This window comes from Zonotrichia leucophrys, chromosome 1 (genome assembly GCF_028769735.1).
Source record: "Zonotrichia leucophrys gambelii isolate GWCS_2022_RI chromosome 1, RI_Zleu_2.0, whole genome shotgun sequence".
Classification (NCBI taxonomy): Eukaryota; Metazoa; Chordata; class Aves; order Passeriformes; family Passerellidae; genus Zonotrichia; species Zonotrichia leucophrys.
The window spans coordinates 18,796,947-18,819,397 of NC_088169.1; the positions used below are offsets into that span (position 1 = coordinate 18,796,947).

Consider the following 22,451-nt stretch of genomic DNA (forward strand, 5'->3'; position numbering starts at 1 on the left):
AGAGAGATATGAGCTACATCTAACTTTAGATAAAAGTATTGGCATTTGGTCTAGAAGTCTACCTCCACTTCATGTTTTCTTTGGCTGTAAAATTGTTTTAGAAGATATTTTACCTCCCCCCAGCTCTGCCTCTGGTAGCCTGTCCCTCAGATAGCCAGAGGTAAGAGAAGTCTCACATGTAGTTTCCTACACACAAACACAGCCACACACCTTCCCCCTCCCCCATATCCCCCAAAAGAGGTACATTTTCCTGTAAATTTTATGAATTGTAGGTTCACATTATACAGGAGCTAGACCTAAGAAGGATTTATTTTAATCCAAGCAAATATTTTATATAATGATTGAAAATCTGCTAGAAAAAAATGTAAAATATTATTTTGTCTTAGTAAAGCCCAAGTGGAGTCAATAATTGCAATATCTTGGACAATCTGCAGTTATAAATGTGACTTATTTTGAATTACATTTAACTCACTTCAGTAACACAATCTTTGCAAAGTAATAGTCTACCCACAAATTTGCACAAGTTTTGCAGAGTCACACACTTGGGTGTGACAGATATATGATTCTTGAACAGTGGAACAAGAAAAATAGGTTACTGCCTACTTTCCAACTTCCAGTCATTGCCACTGTGTGCTGGAAATGACCTCTCCTTCAGATCTGATGCCCAGAGCGCTTTCTCAGCTTATGTAAGTGTGCTGCAAATTTAAACCTTCTACACTTCTTTTTTACAAACCTCCAGTCATTGAACTCATAGCTCCTTAAAGAATAAGTTAAGGAAATTAATTGGCTAATTAATGAATCTGAGTAGCTGACAAATGTTCTCTAAGACTTGACAACTGCAAATGCTGTTTCTTATGAAGAAATTTCCGCACTCAAATAGGTAGCAACATTTTTCTTGCCAGGAAACATTTCCCAGCAAAGAGTGTCCTTATTTTTAGCCTATTGGAGCAACACTGAAAGCTACAAGGAACACAGTCATGGAAGAAAGTAGTTCAGGAGGGACGTGCTGCATTATGGGACACCATTGACAAAACTGATCAATAAAAGCAAGGCTCCCCTGTGAGGCTTCTGGCCCTCAGCCTGTGAGAGATGTCACGCTGGAATCAATAGGAGCTATGCTTTCATCACTAAATCATTATCTTTGAGAAAGAAATTGCAGGGGTATTCACTTCATTCTAGATTCAGTTTACATTTTTTTATGCTTCATGGGTGTAGAACAAACGTATTTACCAATCAAAATTAATGTGAGACCTTTTTTACTGTTGGGTTGTGGGAGGGACCGTGAAGGGGGCTTCCTTTAAAAGCAAACCTTGCCAGGGTGCTCCTTCTCCTCTGATAAGACAGATTTTAAACTCATTAAATATCTACATGGTCTTCCAAGGCAAACACAGCTCATACAAGAGCAGATATCTTGTGAAGTGAAAGATTCAGAAGTCATCCAGGGAAAGTGATCAGGTAAACACAGAGAAAGAAATTGGTTTTCAGCAGACAAGAAGTACTGACTTGACTGTTTAAAAATTTATATAATTAGAGGTTTATTTAATGTGATATTTCTGTAGATCCCATAGCATAACTTTTTCTGTGCTTCCAGACAATAACTGTGCAACTGCAAATATGCATAAGGCAGATAGAAGGAAATAAGCAAGAAGCAGTTAACCTGGAGTGTACACTTTATAAGTAAGACTACCCAAAAAAGTAGTATTTCAAACTGAAATATTAAAAAACTACAAAACATTACAACGCTGATTGCATTTTCAAAATCGACATAGCACAAACATTACTCTAAACATTACTCTAAGTCTTTGCCTAAGACTGATAAGTTTAACAAAACCAACACATATGCCATACCTTTGTGCAGATTGCCCTGATGCCTTTCTCCCATACAAAGTGCAGCAGTTCAGCAATAAATCATGCCTTGATTTTAATATATGTGTAACATAATCACCATAAGCAATATAATTTACTCCAACTAAAGATCTGTGCAGTCCATCACCACTTTTTCTGAGAGTGGCCCATGTCAGTGCCCTCAGGAATGAAGAGGGCAAACACAGAGCAGCTCTTTCTTACTACACCAGGAGGTCTTAAGTCAGAAGTGTGTCCTGATGACTGACTAATAGATTCTCCACTTATGATTAGCCTGATTCCTTTTTTCACCTACTGACTCTCCAAGATAACCTCGATGTGCTGCTGTCCATATCCTTCCGCCGTCAGTGTGCCATGTGTAAAAGCAGATACCAACGTGTGAGCATAAAGCAACCCAGATCTGCCTCTAGGAATACACAGAACAGAGCAAGAAAAGCTGGAAGAGTCTCTGAGTGCACTGGGGGCCCATCAGACAAAGCAGGCTGGTGATTGTATAAAGCACTTCTTTCTTGGAGACAGAGGCTCTCTATGAGTTTTTTAGCCATACACAGGGAAATCAAAAAACACTTGGGATGCAGGGGCTGAACGGGACCACAATTAAAATCCACTGCAGTATCTAGACTTCTCAGTTCTGCACAGATGCCTGACTTCCACAGGAAACTATACAGTGACACAGTAGCTGGAAGAAAAAAAATACACAGATGATGGAGAAGCCACTAGACCTTCAGAAGCAGTGACTTAGTGCTCTGAATATGCTGAAAATATATTTACATCCTACCATTTTTACTACTTTTAAAGAAGATCTTGTGAAGTGCTAAATGTGATACCCTTACCAGGCAGATTAGTAACAATTATTTTTTAAAATAACTTTAGTAGATATATGGGAAATAAATGTAGAAATCTGCTATATGAGTGAGGCTCAATATGAAATTCCATTTCACAACGGGCATTTTTAATTAAAGCAGGTAACAAAGAGAAGTTGTCTCAATATGATCTGCTGAAATTTTCAGCAGGCAAGCAGCTAGAGCAGTAAGCACACCAGGAGAGCTGAAAAACAGGAATAATCTTGTGCTGAAAGTATTAATTAAAAGTATGGAAATTAGAGAAGAGAAATAGCCTTAGTGGAGAGAAGCCCTTCTTGCTGGGACCAGGAGCACAAGCCACACTTGTGTGTTACAGCCCATCCATGAGGTGCCCAGAGAAAGGCACAGACAACGGGGTGGCACGGTCTGCTGAGGATCCTGGGCTGTTCGGTATCGTACAGCTCAGTGGTTTATTGACCATGAAGAAACACACAATAACATTATGTTTTCCCAGTTAAAAATAATAATGACAAATGTGAAACACTTACATTTTTTTGTAAAATTTAAATAATTTAAATTTGCCGGCAATAGCTGGCAAATTTAATATAGAGAGTGTAAAATGCTACACAGGGGAAAATGCAGTCCCTGCTCTGCCAGCTGTGACAGGTCCCTAAGGGACTGCTCATTCACAGTCCCATGAAAATACTGGCTCAATGCTGAACAGAAAATTAGATATTAACTATGGAAAATATAATAACCAGAGGATAAAGTATGGCAGGGCCACAGCACCATCACTGTAGCACAGACATATTTTGAGTAACGTGTCAGCTTGGTGAGCACTGTGTGCGGGCTCTGGGACTGGAGATGGTGACCAGGGGTCAGGTGGGACAGCAGGAACTCAGAACTTGCCAGAGAAGGGCAATGAAGCTGGTGAAGGGTCTGGAGCACAAGGCCTGTGAGGAGCGGCTGGGGGAGCTGGCGGTGTTTAGTGGGGGTGTTTAGCCTGTTTTCTCCTGTTCACCCTGGAGAAAAGGAGGCTCAGGGGTGACCTTACCACTCACTACAAGTCCCTGAAAGGAGGCTATGGTGAGGTCTCTTCTTGGTCTCTCTTCCCGGACAGCAAGTGACAGGACGAGAAGAGATAATGTTAAGGTGTGCCGGGGGAGATTTAGATTGGACATTAAGACAAAGTTTTTCACTAAAAGGGGATTAGACATGGGAGTAAATGTCTAACCACCCAGGGAGGTGGTTAAGGAAAGACTCGACGTGGCACTCAGTGCCATGGTTTAGTTTTCCGGTCACAGGTTGAACTGGATGATGTTGCAGATGTTTCCCAAACCAACTGATCGTGGATTCTGTGGGCTGGCAGCTCCAGGGGCGGCTGCGGGGAGCGGGGCCCCGGCCGCGCCTCCCCACAGCACCACGAGATGGCGCCGCGGGCCCGGGGAGCTCCGGCGGAAGCGGCGGGGGAAGCCGCGCTGGGCCCCGCCGGAACGGAGTGAGGGAGCACTGGAGGCGGCCGTGCCCGGCTCTCCGTGCCCGCCGGAGCCCCGCGCTGCCCGGGTGGGTGCGGGGACGGCGGTGCCCCCGTGCAGCCTGCGGCGTCCCAGGGAAGGGGACCGGGCTGAGGGCGGTGGCAGCCAGGGCGAAACGGCGGCGGGAGCGGGAAAACGAAAGGCTCAGGAAGGAGATGTGGGAGCCCGGGCGCCTGGTGGGGCCCAGGCCGGGGATTGTGGCCCCAAGCGGTGGTTGTGGTACCGTACGGGAGCGGGGCTTTGCCGTTTGTGTGCAGTTTATCGGCCCGGGGCCTGAGGCGGCGATGAGCGAGCTCGGGCAGAGCGGCGCTCCGTGCGCTGGGGCAGCCGGGACACAGGGCCCGTGCTCCTGGCAGCCCTTGGTGTAATTGTGTGCGCCGCTAGCACGGGCCGGAGCTGCTCAGCGCTTCTGGAGCCTTTCAGTCACTTGCCGGAGTCTGGGCACGAGGTCTGTGAGACCAGGAAATTACTTACGCCTTCAAAAGCTGTACGGAGAAGTTCTACTCTCTTCCTTGTTTATGAGTAAATTAACCAGATATATATATATACAAAACTTAAGCTAACTGGCTACTGATAATTGTACAGCTTTCACACTTTATTTCTTCCCTCTGATTTTTGGCCGAAATAGCTTTTGGGTTTATGTCCTGAAGCTCAGAGAATAAAGACCCTCTTTTGGGGACCCACAGTGGATTACACTGCCTCAGATTCTGATAGGGCCAAAAGATCTGTAATACATATGCTAAAGTTTGAGAACATTGTTTTGCGTTATGCTAATTTGTTTCCCTTCCATTCACAGGAGTTGCTGCTGTTGTTTTAAGGACATTGATGTGAACATCATAGTGATAGGTGGGTGTTCATAGCATTCCTGTTGGGATGAGAAGGAGCTGTAACTGTATCCTGAGTTCTGGACAAGTCCTGTATTTACAGCCATTGGCAAACCAGAACACAGGGTAAAGTGTTGGGAATTTTTATCCCTTCTCTGGAAGAGAAATAACTTTTGCTGCCAGCTGTCCCAGCAATCACAGGCTTGGGTTTCTTCGTGACTGTAACTAGGGCACTTCGGTATTAAAGTTAACGTCACAGCAATGCACAGCGTTAATCTGAAGCACAGAATGTCAGACCACTTTTCAGACATTTCCCTCTTCTGGTGGTAATTCTGCATCAGAAATATAAAATGAAATAGTGGGAGGATGCACGCTATTGATGTTGTTATGTTCACATTTTTTTAGCTAGTATGTACTAAAGTGAGTTCAAAATACACAGCACAAAATTATGTTTGATCCCTTAAACTGTGAAGTTTACTGCCAGGGGATTTATTGGAAACACCTGTTACTCATGGGGGTTTTGGCTTTAAATGCCAAAATCAGTTTGGGGATTAAAAAAAAAAAAAAACCACTTGCTGAAATCAGGAGAAATGTACCTGGAAAAGTAATTCCTTTATGTTAGCGTCACATTTTACTGCGTATCTCCTACTAACCATTGCCAGAAACAATACTGAGTTAGGGCAGCTCTGGCCTGACTGAAGACAGTTTTCACAGCAGGGACAAAAGCAGCAGTGGGCAGAGGGGCTGGTCAGCTCTCTGTTGTTAGGGTCATTTCCAATTCAAATGTAGTTGGCTTTTTCATGAAAGTTTTGTAAAAATGTGTTTTGTTGAAACCTGCTGAATTTATTGAAATTCCACCTTCCTTTTATAACATACTATGTTTTTACCATAATATCATGCAATAGATTAGTTAATCTTGTGTCGATGGATATTGTGAATAGTGGAACCCTCACTGGTCTGCATTGGGCTTGGAGTTGTTCCTGTTTCCTTTATGTGGCCACACTGTATCCAACACACCACTAGTCCCACAGTGGTCCCAGAGTGGGATTTACTTAGCAAGTTATAAACCTCAGTGCCATTGAATTTGAGTCTCAGGTATGACAGACATTGTCTCCATTTCTATTGACTCCAAGGGAGTTAAATGCTGTCATTGCTTTGATGGGATTTATTTGTTTTCTCTAATGCTCACCTGCCTCAAGCTGGTAAGGGGGACAGACATGTTTTGATGAAAGGGAGTACATCCCTGGTTCATTATCAGTGGAGGAATATTTTAAAACTGAGACAAGAAACTAGAAAAAATGTCCATCATTAATGATCAGTATAAGCAAACAAATCTCTTTCCCATTTTAAATTGTACATTTGGTCATGAGTTTCATATATTCAATGGCTACATATTTCATTTTTTGAAGTATAAATTATAGACGTAGAACTATTACATTTATTTTTCTGCTGCTTGCCATGTTTCATATTTGATGTAGTTTGTTTTGGAAGAGTAATTCAACTGAAAATAAAACAAACTCACTTTTTAATTTCGTTTCCTTGCTTGCAGCATTTTTATGCTCTGCTTTATATTTGTAGTCTAATGTTTCATAAATAATTTATGAAAATAATTAAAGTTTCTATGTTTGGCAAAACAGGTTTTTCATATTTGGTAAACTATAGTTGGATGGTTTTGCCAGGGTTTTTCCCCTCCTTCCCTTTCAGAAACATAGGTACATGTTTTGTGTTAATAATAAAGTCTCAAACTTTACCAATTACTGCTTTAAAAATTATTTACATTGAGATCAATCCTGATTTCTGTTTATTTTGAAACTGTTTCAAAGACATTTTTGTCATGTAGGAATTAGAGTGAACATGAAAATTAAACAAACCTACTTTGCTGAAGTAGAAATGAAAGAATTGGATATCATGGGCTTAGGTTTTTAAGTATGAGAAAAAGACTTTATGGCAACCTTGACAGTATCCAGATATATCTAGGAAAGATATATATGGGGAAGAGACAAAAAGTGTATGTGTACATCATGAGAGTGGAGACGAAAATTCTGAAGAAGGCAGTGGTTGTAATGAGACATTTGAAATGCACAAAGAGGGATGGCACAGCAACCTTCTATCTGTGCATGGGTTTTGGGTGCTAAAAGTCACTGCAGTGTTTTGCAGTGATGTCAGTGCTGGCTTTCCTTCTTCCTCCAAGCAGGCAGGAGAGAATCCAGCCTGCTTTAGTTGCCTAATGCCTGAATCTGCAGCCTTTGCTGGCATGAGAAGTTCCATCAACTGCAGTGGGACTGCTCCTGTGTGTAGAGCTTCTTGCAGACATGGGGTTATGGTGTTACCAGGGCTTTATGGCTTTGAGCTTAGTGTGGCCTTTGGACACATCCAAAAGGACAGTGATTTGCTTTTGTAGTTGCTGCATGATTTGCATTTTGTTTGGCCATTCCATTCTCCTTTCATGCAGTATGGTTTGTCTGAAGTGACAAAAAGCTGCTCTTTAATGAGTATTGTTAAATATGAGGCAGAACACAACTGTACTGTATTCATATGCATTTTGAAAAACCCTGGCTTTATCCTGGTATGAATCTACAGTGGTTTGGCTATATTCCAGTGTTTCTGGGAATAGCATTTGACCATATCTTAAGAGTAACAATAGGTAATTTAGTGTACTCTTATTTCTGTTACCTTTCACTGGCACTTACATGAAGTTCAGGCTGAGGGTGAGAATGTGAGGAGAAATATGTGAATGAAGCAGCTAGCCTATTAGTGTAATAAAATATTTGTCAGATAAGAGGAGATTAAGAATATTTCTCAGTGATATGTACTGGTAAACCACCCTGGATATGTTGGTGATTATACATCCTGCCTGGTGGTTATAGAGTTCTTGTTCTCCCTTTCTACCCTCACAACCATTTTTTTCTTTTATTTTTTTTGCTGTCTGGTTGCCCCTCTTCCTTAAGCCTTTTCCTCACATTTAAAAATTGTGGTTGCAACTTGAACTGACCTGTGTTTTCTTCATGGGAGGCAGGATCAGATGCTGGAGGGAAGGAAAAAAAAAAAGAGAGGCCAAGAGAAAGAAGGGACAGTATGTGGTCAAAAGTCCACCACAGGTTAAACAGAAACCCCGCTGCATGAGTAGAATCAGGATGGGTTTAATAATTTTATGGCAATTGCTTTTTTTTATGCAAGTTCCTGTGCAGACACAGCTAAAAAGTGAGAACAATTTGTTTCCTTTAAGTTTATGGGTTTTGTTTGGCATTAATTTGGAGAATAAAGGTTGAGGAAGCATGAAAAAAAGAGAAGAGCAATGGGAGAAAATGTTCAGTTCCAGCATTTCAGGCTGCATTTTGTAGAAGACTCTATTTTAACTTTCTTACTGTAGTGGAGAATTTTAAGGAATGGGATTTTTATTGCTGCTAATCAAAATCCATCAGTAAGAGACTTCAACTTGCCCCAACAGGGATGGGATGCTTAACAGCTGTAGGTCATAGTTCTCAAATATAACAAAAAATGTATTGAGTGCCTGTGACCACCTTAATGCATATATTTTTATGAATTAAAAAGCTACTCTTTTCTTTTCTAGTTCACCTTGATCATCACCAGAACAAACTCCACAAGAGATGGTAAGAGGTCTTCACAGGTTTCTATGGAATAGCTTAGTCACATTTTATATATAACATGCATATAAACACTTTCATTGAACTGTGAGTGCAGACATGTAAAAATTAGATGTAAAAGTCACTAAATTGCTTTGAAAATAGAATTCAGATTACAACAGTGAGTGATTTGTCTACTCCTGGGAAGACTCCAGAGAAATAACAGGAGAATAACAGAGAACTCTGATCATTTGCCTTGGATTTATAGCTTTTGTTTCCTTGAGGAAATCTCTTATTTCCATTTATTCCACAGCTGAAAAAGCACAGACACAGAATTAAGTGAGACTAAAAGTGTTCCTTTCCATTTCCACCCAAATGTAAAACATTTCTGTAATTTCTTTTTTAACAGATGTATTTTTAAAATTCAAATGTAAGGAAGTTTTCAAGGGTCGCTTTCAACAAAAAAAACCCTCACAAAAAGTAGTTGGACAAGCACCAGCATCACAGTTCCATCTGTATGAACTGGCTTTTTGTCTTCCTTTCCCCTAAATTAACAACTGGAGCTAGTCAGCCAGACAAATCAACCAGCTTGATTCCAGAGCTTTCAGTAAAGTCATCAAGTTCCTTTTTAGAAACATTTTATAAGAACTGGAGATAATTTTTGAGCTTTAAAAGAATATATTGTCTTTTTTGCAGATATATAGAATGTAGGAGATACCTGCTTTTGTCAAGCATCATGGTCTTTCAAAACTGGATTTTAAAGTATTTTAATATTTAAGGAAAAAATAGTCAAAATGTTTTAAAAGTAACTTGTTAATGTATCAGGTTTGATAATAGGACATTCTCATCTGTCTGCTGAAGGATGAGGAGTCAGTATGACATTCTTAAGCAAAGGGAAACAGTAAATAAAGCATTGTTCATCCTAGCTGTTAGGTAGTTGGATGATTAAGGATGAAGAAATTCCATATGGAAGGCAGATGCTTTCCTTCTACCCACTCATCTTGGGAATGCTGCATTTTGGGAGCTCCAAATGCATGGTTTTGTAGCAGTGCAGTGTTAGACCTGAGGAGAATAGCAGTGAAGTTTCATCTCCATGAATTCTTTCTTTTCAGGAAAGATAAGTTGACTGCACTTTTAAATCACATAGCTCAGCTGCACAGCCCTTCACAAATAGGGTGCAGTTTTTGATCAGGAATACCTTAAGGAATGCAAATTTGTGGTGGTTTTCTTTATGTACTCTGTTAGCTGAAGATATTTTGTTTCTGAGAGCACTTAGGAATGACCTAAAAAAGATAAAGCATTGATCTCTTATGGAATAATAGGCTAAATTTTCCAGAAAGAAAGGCAGCATGAGAGTTGCAATTTTTATTCCAAACTCACTAGCATTTGCTTTTTTGTCTTAGAACCAGAAAGTGAAAACAAGTGTAAGTAAACTAAGTGAACCTCTCTGGATAGTGTTAAATGGAAAGTATTTTTTAGGTTTTTCTGGTTTTGCCTTGGGAATTATTTTCCCCACAGAATCATTTTTTTAAAGGGACCAAATGGTGCCAGGGCAGATCAAGAAAACAGACTTTAATATTTTTGTCCTGTATGTCCTTAAAAGGAAAAAAAAGGAAAAGAAATCACCTTAATAAAGGACTGTAAATGTCACATTCATCTCTGAAAACGTCAGCTAGTTTTGCTATAGTTTTGAGTGTTTGCTAGAACATGGCTTAATTAAAATTTTCCTATTTAAAGTAGAGGCATTCTGTTTTACTCCAGATGAAGTATTTTCTATGGAAATTAAGACATGAGGGAAAGGGAGAAAATATTTGCTTTTTAGTTTACTTGTTCTAGGCTCTAGTGTACTTTATAGCTTTGTTTTTTTAAGAGGCTCTATTCTGCTTTTTGAGAGCAGGGTGAGGTGGGAGAAGTGGCTTGTATGAAGGGAGCTTAAGGCTACAGGGACTGTGGGGCTTTGTAGTTGCTGGTGAAATGTGAACAGCATGAAACTTCTTCAAGAAAAACTAAGATTAGCTGGAAGACAGGAGAAGGTGTGTTACACTATGTTTCTTTCTATAGAACTGCTTTTCTCTGTTCTTTATCAGTGGCACTTTATTGCCTCTTTTCATGTTTTGGTTGGTGATGGATACAAAAGGGAGATTTACTGGCAGCTTGCATTTGGCTAAATACAGTCTTGTTTTTGATTGTGGCCACGGTGGAAATATGAACTTGTCTGAATTGCTGTTTGACCTTTTCTGAGAAACTTTGGCAGGCAGATGGAGGAAATACATTACTGGGGGAAATATGTTACTGTTAAAATGAATGCATTTGTTTAATGCAGAGGAATCTTAATCTCTTGTGTTTTCTGTCTGTGGAGTTGGAAATTAGGTATAGGATGTAATATCTACACCTTGGAATTACTCAATTCTTAAAAAACTCATCTGAGTGTCTAAGGAATTGTGGACTATATCCACATGGCATATTTCCTAAAAAAGACTCTTTCTTACTGTAGTAGCTTGAGCACTTGGAAAATACCTTCTGGACGCTACAACTTCTCTGTTTCTAGTTCTTCAGTGACAGTTGATGCCAAAGGAGTCTCTTGTAGGAGTAATGAGGTGTGGTGCAAGTGCACTGTGCTCATACACGTTGTTTTTCAAATCTCTGTGTTCTATCATGCTGAAGGATGACTAAAGATTAAAAGGCAGCATTGTGCTTGCATTTAGTTGCTCCTCTCAATTCTCTCTCTCTTATACCTTTTTTCTGGGGGGAAGCATGAGTGCTGTGGTGTGTGGTTGATTGTTTGTGTTCTTTCCCTCTCCCTGTGTGCTCTGGCTGCAGGAGGACACGAAGCCGTGGTACTCTCACAAGGTGTACGCCAGGTACTGGAGGCACTATGACTCAGCCATGCGCTGGATGCACAGGCACCAGAAAGCCTACAGGAAAGCCATGGAGTCCTTGTACTGCCTGCCATGGCATCCCTGGCATCCTGCTGCAGCCTCTCCAGGCAGCCGCTACTCAGATTGGCATGGGAATGACCTCCCACATATCCAACACTATTCTTCCAGCTACAGACCAGATGTCAGAGTTCCGTGTCATGGGGGAGCTCAGCAGTATGCAGGTGCCTACCAGGAGAGGGAGGATGCTGATGAGGACTCTGAAATGGAAGAGGATGCTGAAATGGACTCTGAAATGGAGGAAGACTCTGAGTCCGAAGGAGAGATAGAATATGACTTGAGTAACATGGAGATCACAGAGGAGCTTCGTCAGTTTTTTGCAGAGACAGAGAGGCACCGAGAAGAGCTGCGTAAGTCCATGCTTGTTCTGTGTTTATTGGAATTATTACCAATATAACTGGATGGGACGTGCCTAGGCTTGTCTGGCCCTTGCTGCTTGACCAGAGGCGGCAGCTGTGGTGGTTTCACCTCAGAGACACCTTTGGCTGGCTGGATGTTGCAGCTGGGTGCTTGGGACAAGTCCAGGCATGCAGGAGCTCAGGTTTACCTCTGGTGGAGAAGCTTTAAGGTGAGGTGAAGGAAAGGAGTCGGGTTCTGCTGGAGGGTTTCGATCCAGAGCTTTATTCCTGACCCACAGGCCTCTGAATTCCATAACAGCTCTAACAGAACCTCCCGAACCACGTGGTTGTTGTTCCTTTCAACCCCAGGGAGAGGGAAGGGGTAGGGATCCCACCAACCAGGTATGGGGGGAAGTCTCAGAGGACAAATGACACCTGGATGGTCCAATGTCCCCCAGGGCTGAAAGGCATCTTTTGAACTCTGCCAATCACTCTGGAATGCCAGGACTGACAGACAGCCCTCAGCAGGGGGCAAGGGAGGGGGAGGGAGAGGTGTTTGGCAGACCTGGGGCAGGAACTGGGATAACTGAGACAAGCTGTGGCATCTCACTGCAATATGTGTTTTGTGGTATTTGGTGGCCATAACATTGAGTGCTGGGTGGTTTCAACATTTACAGGTTGTGTAAGAATTCACAGAAATAGGTACTGCAAGTGAGGAAGTCAGCTGACTGAAATAGGCAGAACTGATGGGTGCATTTAAGTACCACTCATTAGAAGTAAGTGTCAGAAAATGTTTGGAAGTTTTTGGTGAGAGAGAAAAAAAAAATTATGACTGCAAAGAGGAAAATAATATTTTTGTCCAGGAGACAATAATTTATCTTTAGTGCTGAGGAAAAAAGCTCCAGAATGTTTATGTGAATCTAGTTAATGTGCTGTATGTCTGAGGGGGGAACCCACAGGAAATGCTTGAATACATCACTGAACCCTAGAGTAACCCTCAATATATTTTATAACATGGAGCAGCCATTTTGTTTGTTATTTTTTTGATAACTTGGCAGTAAAATTTCATTACCCTTTTTTCCTCCCCCTGCATCCTCTTCATTCTGTGCTATACCACAAGTTTCTCTTTGTTGAGCATCTTGATCTGGACCCAAGTCCTTTGGTAGGGAATGTAAGTCTTAAGATTTTTCTCAGGTCTTGATCCTCAGAGGTATTGGTCATCTTTGTTTCTGTGAAATCCTTAAAAGAGTAAAGGATTATTCTGTACTTTATTGATACTTTACTCATATGTAGATGTTGCAGAAAAATTTATCTGTTTTAAGAAAGCAGAATAATAAAAATAACTTTTCTCACATGACTCCAGTAGAAAATGTGTAATGAATGTTTAATAGAACTTTTTCTGCTTCTCTGAAAGAGAAAACATTCTAAAAACTTATAATAAAGGCAATGATTGAATGGGAAAGAAAAAGTATGTTAAATTCTTTGATCAGTGGGTATCAGAGGGTGAGCTGATAGCTCAACTTCACACTTATCAATGTGATGCAGAGTTGATCTAGTTAGCAGAGGAAAGTGAGTTAAGGAGTTCTGTGGTAGTGCCTGATACGAATCCCTTTCTCATTGTGTTCTGCAGAATCAGCATGGTGTTCTCTGTTGAAATGTTCCTTTGATGAGATACATGGTGCTTTAAGACACTCGGCTGCTTCTGGGAATGCAGAACATTTTCTTTGGATTTTTTTTTTACCAGTATGATTAGTGGTATTTAAAGGTATGTGAGTGATTAAAGGTGTTATCCTGGAAATTGGGAAATCAGGGCTTAGAGATGCTCTCTGTTGCAAATACCCTGTATGACCTTGGTGTAGCTATTTAGTCTCTTCCTGACCCCTCACCGGCTGTGCTTGCTAAAAATATGACTTGTTCTTTATGATGAGCAGGTGAATTGGGAAGAAGTTCATGACTCAGAATACAGATTTTACTTTTGTTCCTTCCACCACAGCAGAGCCTTTTTGGAATGATTTGGTCTCTGCTCTGTGCTGTGTGGTAACCTAGTTCTGGATGAGTGCAGCTCCATGTGCTTCGGTGGCACTGCTGCAGGTCTTCATGCAAATTCAGGCAGGCTCTGGTCTTTCACTACTGCAACTTCCCTGATAAAGTGAAGATAGTGCTGAGTAAGCATCAGTAATTCCTCAAAGCATGAAAAAGTAAACAAGTACTTGACATTAATGACATAATTTAAAAGTGACATAGAAATCTGGGGTGAATGGTGCTTTCTAAATGCTAATTTTGTGAGTAATTGAAAACACAGTATTATCTTGTTTGTGGTGCATCTTTTCTTCCATGGTGAGGGAAAAGGAAAATAGAAGAAAATTTTTATTCTGTTAGAGTTTCTCAAAAGAAGCAGCATAAGCAGCAGGAGGAGGGCAAAATCATTGTTTCTCTAATGGTTTGGAAATGAGCTGGTATGGAGACTATGTTGAAGGCAGTAGTACTTGACTTTAAGAGGTAGTTTTATTAATTTTCCTGATTGCTGTTTATGAACAAAATTAAATTTAGAGGTTCATTAAGCTGTGATCCATAATGATGCTATATCATGTTATATCTTTCATAATGTTTAACAGTTGACATTCTGTATTGGTGCTTGAGAAGATTGAGATAATGCATCCGCAAAAGAAACCCTCAGTTACTTGAGTATTTTCTCTGTAGTGACTTTTCCTTTTAATCCCAAACTGCATATCCTTAGGAGCAGATTTATAGAGAAACTTGGGTAGCATTAACCTCAATAATGCCTGAAATTTACACCTCCACTTCTGAGAGAGACGTTTGTAAGGGTGAGGCAAGAGTTTTACATAGCAGTTAAAGCGAATGAGATTGTTTGGGTGTGTCACGGTAGAATACCAATAGGGACCTTGACAATCAGTAAAAGTAAAAGCCAGTCGTTATGGGACATTAAGGGAAGCCTGTGTCTCATATTTTCTTCCTCTGGCATCAATAAGGGCTCCGGTTGGAATTCACAGCCTCTGACCCCTGCACCTTGATATTCATTCGTCTGGGAGAAGACACGAAGCTTGCTCTTCTTCTAAAGGCAGAGTTTGCAGGAGTTAGATACTCACTTATGGGCAGCTTAATGAGCTGCGAGTCACAAGGGAGCAGAGCATCAATGGGGCAAATAGGAACGGGAATTTGGCACTTAGGGAAGGGGATACCAATCTCTGTGAATTATGACCTCCATTAGTTTGGTGATTTTCTACCTGTCCAAAGTTAGGAAATACTACACAGCATTATTGCATCTATTTTGGACACATGTAGTGAGTCTTGATTTTTCATGTGAGATACAGCTGGTTCCCACATCTGATCCACTGATGTCTCATAGGCATGTAGAAGGATAATCAAATAGATTAAAAGGAATCCTACCTGATATCAGTCTCTTCACTTGTAATGCCTGATCTAGAGCCTGCTGGACATAAATGATCACAGACATCAGAGGACAAGATCTTGCAAACTTTAACTGTGAAAGACTTAAATAGGCCTGAGGTAGGTGGGAATGAGGTGATTCAATCTTGGAGGTCTTTTCCAACCTTAATGATTCTGTGGCTCTGTGAAAGGCATTTGAGCCTAGATGGTGGCATACAAACCTTAAAGCTAATTGCAAAGAGAAAAGCTCTACAGATAGACTAGCCAAAGAAGAAAATTTAAGTTTTATTTAATTTCTTTGTAGCTGCCACAAACTTGAAGAGCAAGCAGATTTCTAACCTCTGCAGGATTTTTGGTTTTGTTTTCTCAGTGGGCATTTGCAGTGATTGGCTGACTTGCAAAGTAAGGGCTTTGAAACTGGCAAACTTGCTGAATGATTTAACACTTCTGCAGTGATACAGTTCACAGCCAACCTCTTTTAAAACAATCTTTTTTTTTGTCTTTGAAGTCACATCCATTTCTTACTAGTTTTTGTATTTGTATCATGTGTTGTAGTCAATTACATGTTCCTGGAATGCCCAGAAGTAATTATGAGTAAATTTTGGCTGAGGCTCTATGAACTCAGACATACTAATACACTACCAACTTATCTCATGTTTTAGATAAATGGCATTTGGTTAAGACCCTTACAGACAGTTCTGATTCCTCTACATTTGTTTCTTGATATGCAATCATAATTATATAGTGATTCTCTTTTTAAGAGGGTTTTCTTGTCAGGCTAGTCTGTTGTTCTGGCTCTTCATGTAGCTGGTGATCCAAACCTACTGTGCCTCTTGGGCATGTTTATGGTTGCATTTAAGTTTTCCCTCTGGCAGTTGAAAAGCATGAAGTTGTTCCCCTGGGTTACCATACCTGTCAGACCTAGGTATGGTAGCAGATTCTTCAGGCATCCTAGATGTAAAGCACAGAATGCAGTAAGTTGCCTTTTTACATTTGCAAGAATTAAAAGGGCAAAAATCAAGAAGGGAAAATTCACAGCCCTAACAGTTCTGTAAATTGTCTAATTGCACATACTTGTTAAACTTTTAAATTTAGCCTTTGAAACATGTAGTTTGTCCTTATACAATTTTTCCTTGTTTCCTTTTGCATATAAGAGAAAATCACTGCTAAAATTGAGTGAGTACAGCATTGCAAGTACATTGAGAACCATTCTGTAGTAGTTAACAGGACACAGACAGAATCCTTTATTTAAAAGCAAAGAATAGCAAGGGAAAGTACCATCATGTCAGTTCATTACCGAAGGATAATAGTCTATCATTTGTTAATGCTCTAACCAGTTTTTTCCATCAAAGCCTCTGTTCCTATTGCCCACACATAGCCTCCAGCTTTTCCCAGAAATAATGTCTGAACTTAAATTCTTTTTATGCTAGATGGAAAATATTTTTTTAGAAATGAACGGAAATGGTGAATGAAGATGTTTGTTTCAAAACTGCAATCTGCAGACTTTTCCCCTCAGCTTTTTTTTTTGTCTGAAAGATGGTAGTTGCCACTGTCTCTTCTGTGAAGAGGAAGTAGTGGAATTTTCCATGTTTTGTAACTTGCTTGAATTGTACCAGATCCATGAAGCTTTTGGTTTTGTTTGAAGCTTGCATGCCTCTAGGAAAATAGACTTTGATTCAGGGGTTTTGCCACCATGTTTTCCTTCTTTCCTTCATTTTTGGTAATTGCTTTTCCCTGGTTTTTATCTGCCTTTTTCATCATAAGACTGTAGCTCAAATTCTTGGAACTACAGACTCCCCACCCTTTCTTCTTCTTTCTTCTTCACTACCCTAAACTGTCCAAGCAGTGTGGATGGTGAATTTATAAATATCTGCTCAACTTCCCTGCCTTTAACAGCCTTTGTTGACAAACTTTTTGACAAACCAAAAAAGGCTTGTTTGGCATGAACTTCAGCCACAGTCTGTAGAGGCTGAGATGCTGAAGCTTCTGAGAAATGCCTGTGAAATAAGAGTGCTCTCCGCAATATGTGTGGGTGCTTGAGACATGCTTTTGAAACATGTTGTTTTGTGAACTGAAGAAATGTGAAAGTTACTCTTTTGTACCACATCTCTGATCCTGATGATTGAACCTTTTGCTGTGTAGCAGCAGAATCTTCTCCAGTGCACACACTGTGTCCAGCAGAGCCTGTGTTATTCAGTACCGGAAGGCAACAATTGAGAAAATGCCCCTTACCAGAGAAACAAGGAAAAGTGCCCCAGTTTTCACTGCTTTAATCTTGAAAACTAATCTCTACTTGCAAAATTAGAGAGTCTGAAGAGCAAGAGTTGTGCAGAGTTTTAGATATGTTTCATGACAGACAAGGTTATCTTTATACAAAGCATATTAATTTGTAAAATACTGTCAAGAAAATGTCCTTGGATCCTATGGTAAAGACAGAATTTGAGCTTAAGAGAATGTGTATCTTTGCTCTGTGTACCTATGGCTTGCTGCTGCTGGAAGTAATGGAAGAGAGACATTGGAAAGCTCAAGGTACTGCTGAGGAAACTGAGCTGTGTGCTCTGGACAGTTGCAGAGTTAATACATGTACCTAGAAATTTATATATAAAGTCTTTCCTATGTGTATGTGGCTCAGGCTGAGTCTGTTTGACAGTGTTGGCAACTCCTGACAGTACACAAGAGCAAGGCCAGGCTTCTTGCTTTCTGCTAAGGGATGCCCCAGGCTTCAGCTCCTAGGTGGCATCTGGGCCTTCTGTGGACCCAGCTCCCATGGGTGCAGCCAGGACAGCTGGGTGGAGGTGGGGCCTGGAATGCCAGTTCCCTGTCTGCCAGTGGCTGTACTGATCATAGTTTATCTAAGCATACTGTGGAGTGCTGGTATTTGAGTTACAGCAGGTTTATAGCTGGGAGTGTGGGAAAAGAAGCTCATGTGGTTCAGTGTGACTGTAGTGTAGATGCTGCTTTAAGAGGAATGCCAAGATGTTCAACACCTCTGCTTCCTCTTAAATTTGATGGAAATGAAGAATGCTGTCTTTATATGAACATAGATTAAACTTCAGAAACCTGTGTTTGAAGTTGTCATCCTTTATTTGTCTGCCTGTGTTCCTGTTATTGTAGTGAGACAGTACATACACTAGGGGGCTTTTGAGAGGTTCAGCTTATTCGTCTTTATAAGAGGTTTTGAGGACCTCACCAGGAAGAAAGCCTCAAGTGCTAGAATACTGAACAATCTGATCTAAGTGTTCTTTATAGACTTTTGCTTAACAGTTAACTTAGATGTCATCCCTATGACCAAAATGCATCTCATTGACAGCACCTTTGCTGAACAAATACTGAATTTAAGCGACTCTTTCTCCCAGGAAGCTCTTATCCCTAAGTTATTCTTAACTCAGTAAGAGAAGTCTGGTAATCTTGTGACGCAGTAAAATTCCTTCTGACTGGACTTGTCTTGAGGATACATGAATAAAAACAGGAGAGACAGGTCATTGCTCCTCTCAGCAGCTTTGTTCCTCACCATCTGAGATCTATTTGATACCTGGTTTTGCTAGTTAATTGGTTACAGAAGGATCCCTGGTCAGTACCTCGCTCTGATGGATCAGCCACTGGAACTTTCTCTTTGCAAAGAAAATACATGTCGTGATTCAGTTTTAGATAATACAGAGTGTCAGTGCCTGTTTTGTGTCCATCAGGTTTCCAAGGATTGAAGGTACTGCTGTGACACACTTGGGTTCTGCAAAGTTTTGGCAAAGAACTGACAGGTGGGCTCCAGGGCTGAGGCCACATGGGCAGCAAGGAATCCTTCCCCAGTCTTGTTCCTTTCAGAATGCTGTTATAGAAGATTGCTTCATATGGGAACGGTTTGGTGTGGGAAGATGCAGACACTACTTACCCTCAGAACTGGTGCTGGTAGTTTTTTGAAGGCAGGTTTGCCTGCTTGGTTATTCCATTAGCATCTGCAGCTGCTCTGAGTGGCTCCTCGAGTCTCCTCTTCATTCTTTGTCCTTGCAGGGAAGGCTGTTAAAGCAGCTGCAGCTGCTGTGGAAAAGAGCAGGTGAGACCATGCTGACAGACACAGCTCTAGGGAAAAGTGGCATAAAAGCATCTCTGTGCTAATCACTCAGCTTGGGCAGTCTGTTTTCACAGTTGATGCACTTTTCCCTAAAATTCCTTGATTACTGGTTCCATCTGGGTGTCACATGCAGCATTTCTGGATCTCTAAATGATCTTAGGGAAGAGCTGTGTCTCAGTTCTCTGCTGATAAATCTGAATTCCTCTGCCTTTAGTGTGACACTTTCAACCTTGTAAGTGGCCAGTGATATTGTGCATTATGAAGTATTTTCTAACACAAGCTATTTTGGTATCTACTGGGGGAGCTTTTGTTTAGAAAGAATGTTTAAAGTTTCAGGGTTTCCAGCACTGGAGTAATAGTGAAAAGCAAATGCCAGAGAGCAAGGTAGAAATGGATGTAATGATGATGTCTTCTTTCTACACTCATGATGTGCAAAGTCTGCTCAGAAGCTGCAACAGAGCATGGCAGCAAAATACCTTGAGTGTAACACATTTTAGGTGTCTCTGTTATAAAGCAGATCCCCTATACAGACAGATTTGCTTGGAGACAGGTAAATTTACCCTGGCTAATTTTAGTGGGGTGTTGTTAGTGCCAAGACTTGAGAGGCACCATTTGCTTTGCAGCATCTCTCACAGTGCCTCACTTTTATCAGAAATATCCAGATGGAGTTCACATCTTTTGTCATTAGGGAAATGTGGGTGCTGGCATGGCAGAAACGGACAGTTCAGAGACTTCCATGTGCCTGGGTCTTTTCAAAACTCATTTCCTTGGATGCTAAACATCAAGTGAGAGAGGCAGGCAGAGTTTGTTAGGCCACCCATCTCAGACTTGGGTGGCCTGTACAGACTTCCATCACAGCCTTGGGTGTGCCAGTTGTGACTAGATCCACAAAAGCTTTCAATGTAGGTAGAATTCAGCAACAAATATCCCATATGACAGTCTTTGTCTTCCACATGCCTGCCAGGAAGAAAAAAGCTAGTCATTTATACCCAAAGGATGATGCATCTTGAACCCTGAGGATACAAGGGAACATTGTCCCTCTTGTCTTTTCCAGTGACAGGGGTGAGCACCTATGCCATTGTGTGATGTCATCTGCTGTGAAGCTCATTCCAAAGAATCTAGAACACCTTCTGCTCTAGGAATTTGTGTCAATTTCCTGTTTATGTAGACCTTTAGCACAGGGGTGATAGCACTTCCCTGTTGCTCAGAGAAATAGAGAAGGTTGATATAGCATCATACTGAGAAACACTTGTGCTGGAACCTATGAAGTACTCAGTACAGAGCAATCCAGCTGTTCATCATTATTACAATTGTTGCTGGCCTCCAGAGTACCCAAAGCTGTTTATGTGACTATTGAAATTTCCCACAGTATTTCAAGGACACATGTCTGAATTTGTCAGATCACTGCTCTGATACACTGAAATCATGGAGATAAAGTTAAAAAGTGAAGGCTAAATACTAAATGGATATTTTTATTGAAATAATTAACATGGGTGTTACACCATTGAGTGTTATCATTCACATTGAGCTGGATAAGAATCTCCTGGGTTTCATTTCATTTGTAGTTGCTGAAGTGATTGTTGCTCTAAAAGTCAGCTCTGTGTTCACAGAAGTTGTAGAAAGGAATGTAGGTCTCCAAAGAGCGTGCTGGGCCTCAATTTTTCTGTGGTTGTTCAAATGCTGAAACCAATGCTGCTGTTCTCACTTTGTACGAGGATTGCAGAATACCTTGATTTCTAGAAGGTCTGCAGTTTTTGATGTGGTTGCTGAACAGAGTGTTGGCAGAATCACTCTAAAATTCATCAGTTGTCATTTCCTTGGGATTTTTGGCCACTGGTAAATGTAGAAGTGTCCAGACTGTGAAGATTGCATCACGTACAACATGCTGATGGAGGAGGTGTTGAGGTGGTAGATTGCAGAGCAGCTGGCTGGCTTTGGAGAAGCATCTGCATTTTTCTGATCTCTCCATTTCTCACTAGGTGATGCTGGTGACATGAAAACATTTGCATTCTCTGCTTTTGCATCCTTCCCTTGGCATTAGGTACTGACCTCTGTCATGAGCAGGCTGTCAGACTGGGGCTTTTAGTCTGGTGGCTCTCCTTGTGTAAAGTCTTCATCAAGTCACTGAAATACTTAATGTAGGAATTATCCCCTTGAAGTGACAGAGAGGAGACAGAAAGCTCACAAGTGCTAAGTACAACTTAACTTTCTGACAAGTGGGATGCCAGCTGTCTCTCTTACAGAAGAGAGCTCAGGTTTGTGCTCCAGCACCAAATCCTAGAACTACTTTTGAAGTCAAACATTCCCATTTTGTGGAAGGTACAATGGATGCACATCTGCAGGTTTCTTCTGGCATATGTCCCCAATGTTTTTTGTTGTGTTTTTAATACTGGGCATAGCAGTTGCCCTCATGAGTTCAAGTATATTTCATTTAATTTACTAGAGTGCTGAAGTGAGCAATGAGAAATTCAGAAGGTCAGAGGTAAACTTATATTTCCAAAGTTACCCTTCAACCCTTCCTTCCAAAAACTGTAATATGTTTCACCAGTTCCTTTAGTTTGACCCTTTTTCCAAATGTCTCTTTCCAAATGCTTGGTCAGGCAGCACACATAGTTTACTAGCAACATGGAGAAAATGCGTATTTACTTGCTGAAATTAATTTTCTCTGGATTAGACCTTGTTATTTAATTCTGCATGTCTGTGGTAATACTGAATTTTGGACCTGCCAGTTAACTGAAAGGTCAATTCATAGCCTTGACTATACTTCCTCCCAGAAAATCAGCCACAAACGTGGCTGCAGGTTGGTCTCCAAAATGTTTTTCAAGTGTTTTTGATAAAAATGCTCTCTCATATCAAGCAATAAACCAAACTTGAATTCAGCACTGTAGTGTGTCTGGAGTCAAGAAAGAAATTTCAGTGTGAAGTTCAAATGAGTGAGTTTGATCTAGAAAACTGACACAGACTATTTCCTTTCTTTTTTTCCTGAAAGTACCCAACTCAGTATTATTTAGCTGTCTAGCAGCTCGGTGCATTGTGAAACATGTTCTTCCAAGAGCATGTGTTTAATTTCCATTCAGGGCACACATTAAAAACT

At 40.9% G+C, this 22,451-nt stretch overlaps 1 protein-coding gene across 4 annotated transcripts in view; it reads left to right on the top strand.

The window, feature by feature from the left end:
* The first annotated feature begins 4,098 nt into the window (after positions 1–4,098).
* Positions 4,099–22,451, top strand: part of GEMIN8 (gem nuclear organelle associated protein 8) — a 28,604-nt gene continuing 10,251 nt past the window's right edge. The window contains exons 1-5 of one of the 4 annotated variants that reach the window (XM_064708220.1): positions 4,099–4,229; positions 4,998–5,047; positions 8,597–8,636; positions 11,430–11,470; positions 11,657–11,895. In XM_064708220.1, the coding sequence (XP_064564290.1) occupies positions 8,634–8,636; positions 11,430–11,470; positions 11,657–11,895 (283 nt within the window). In that variant the 5' untranslated portion in view covers positions 4,099–4,229; positions 4,998–5,047; positions 8,597–8,633. Of the gene's footprint in view, positions 4,230–4,499; positions 4,689–4,997; positions 5,048–8,596; positions 8,637–11,429; positions 11,896–22,451 lie in introns of those variants that run through there. The other 3 variants (XM_064708192.1, XM_064708210.1, XM_064708200.1) reach the window with 3 other exon arrangements.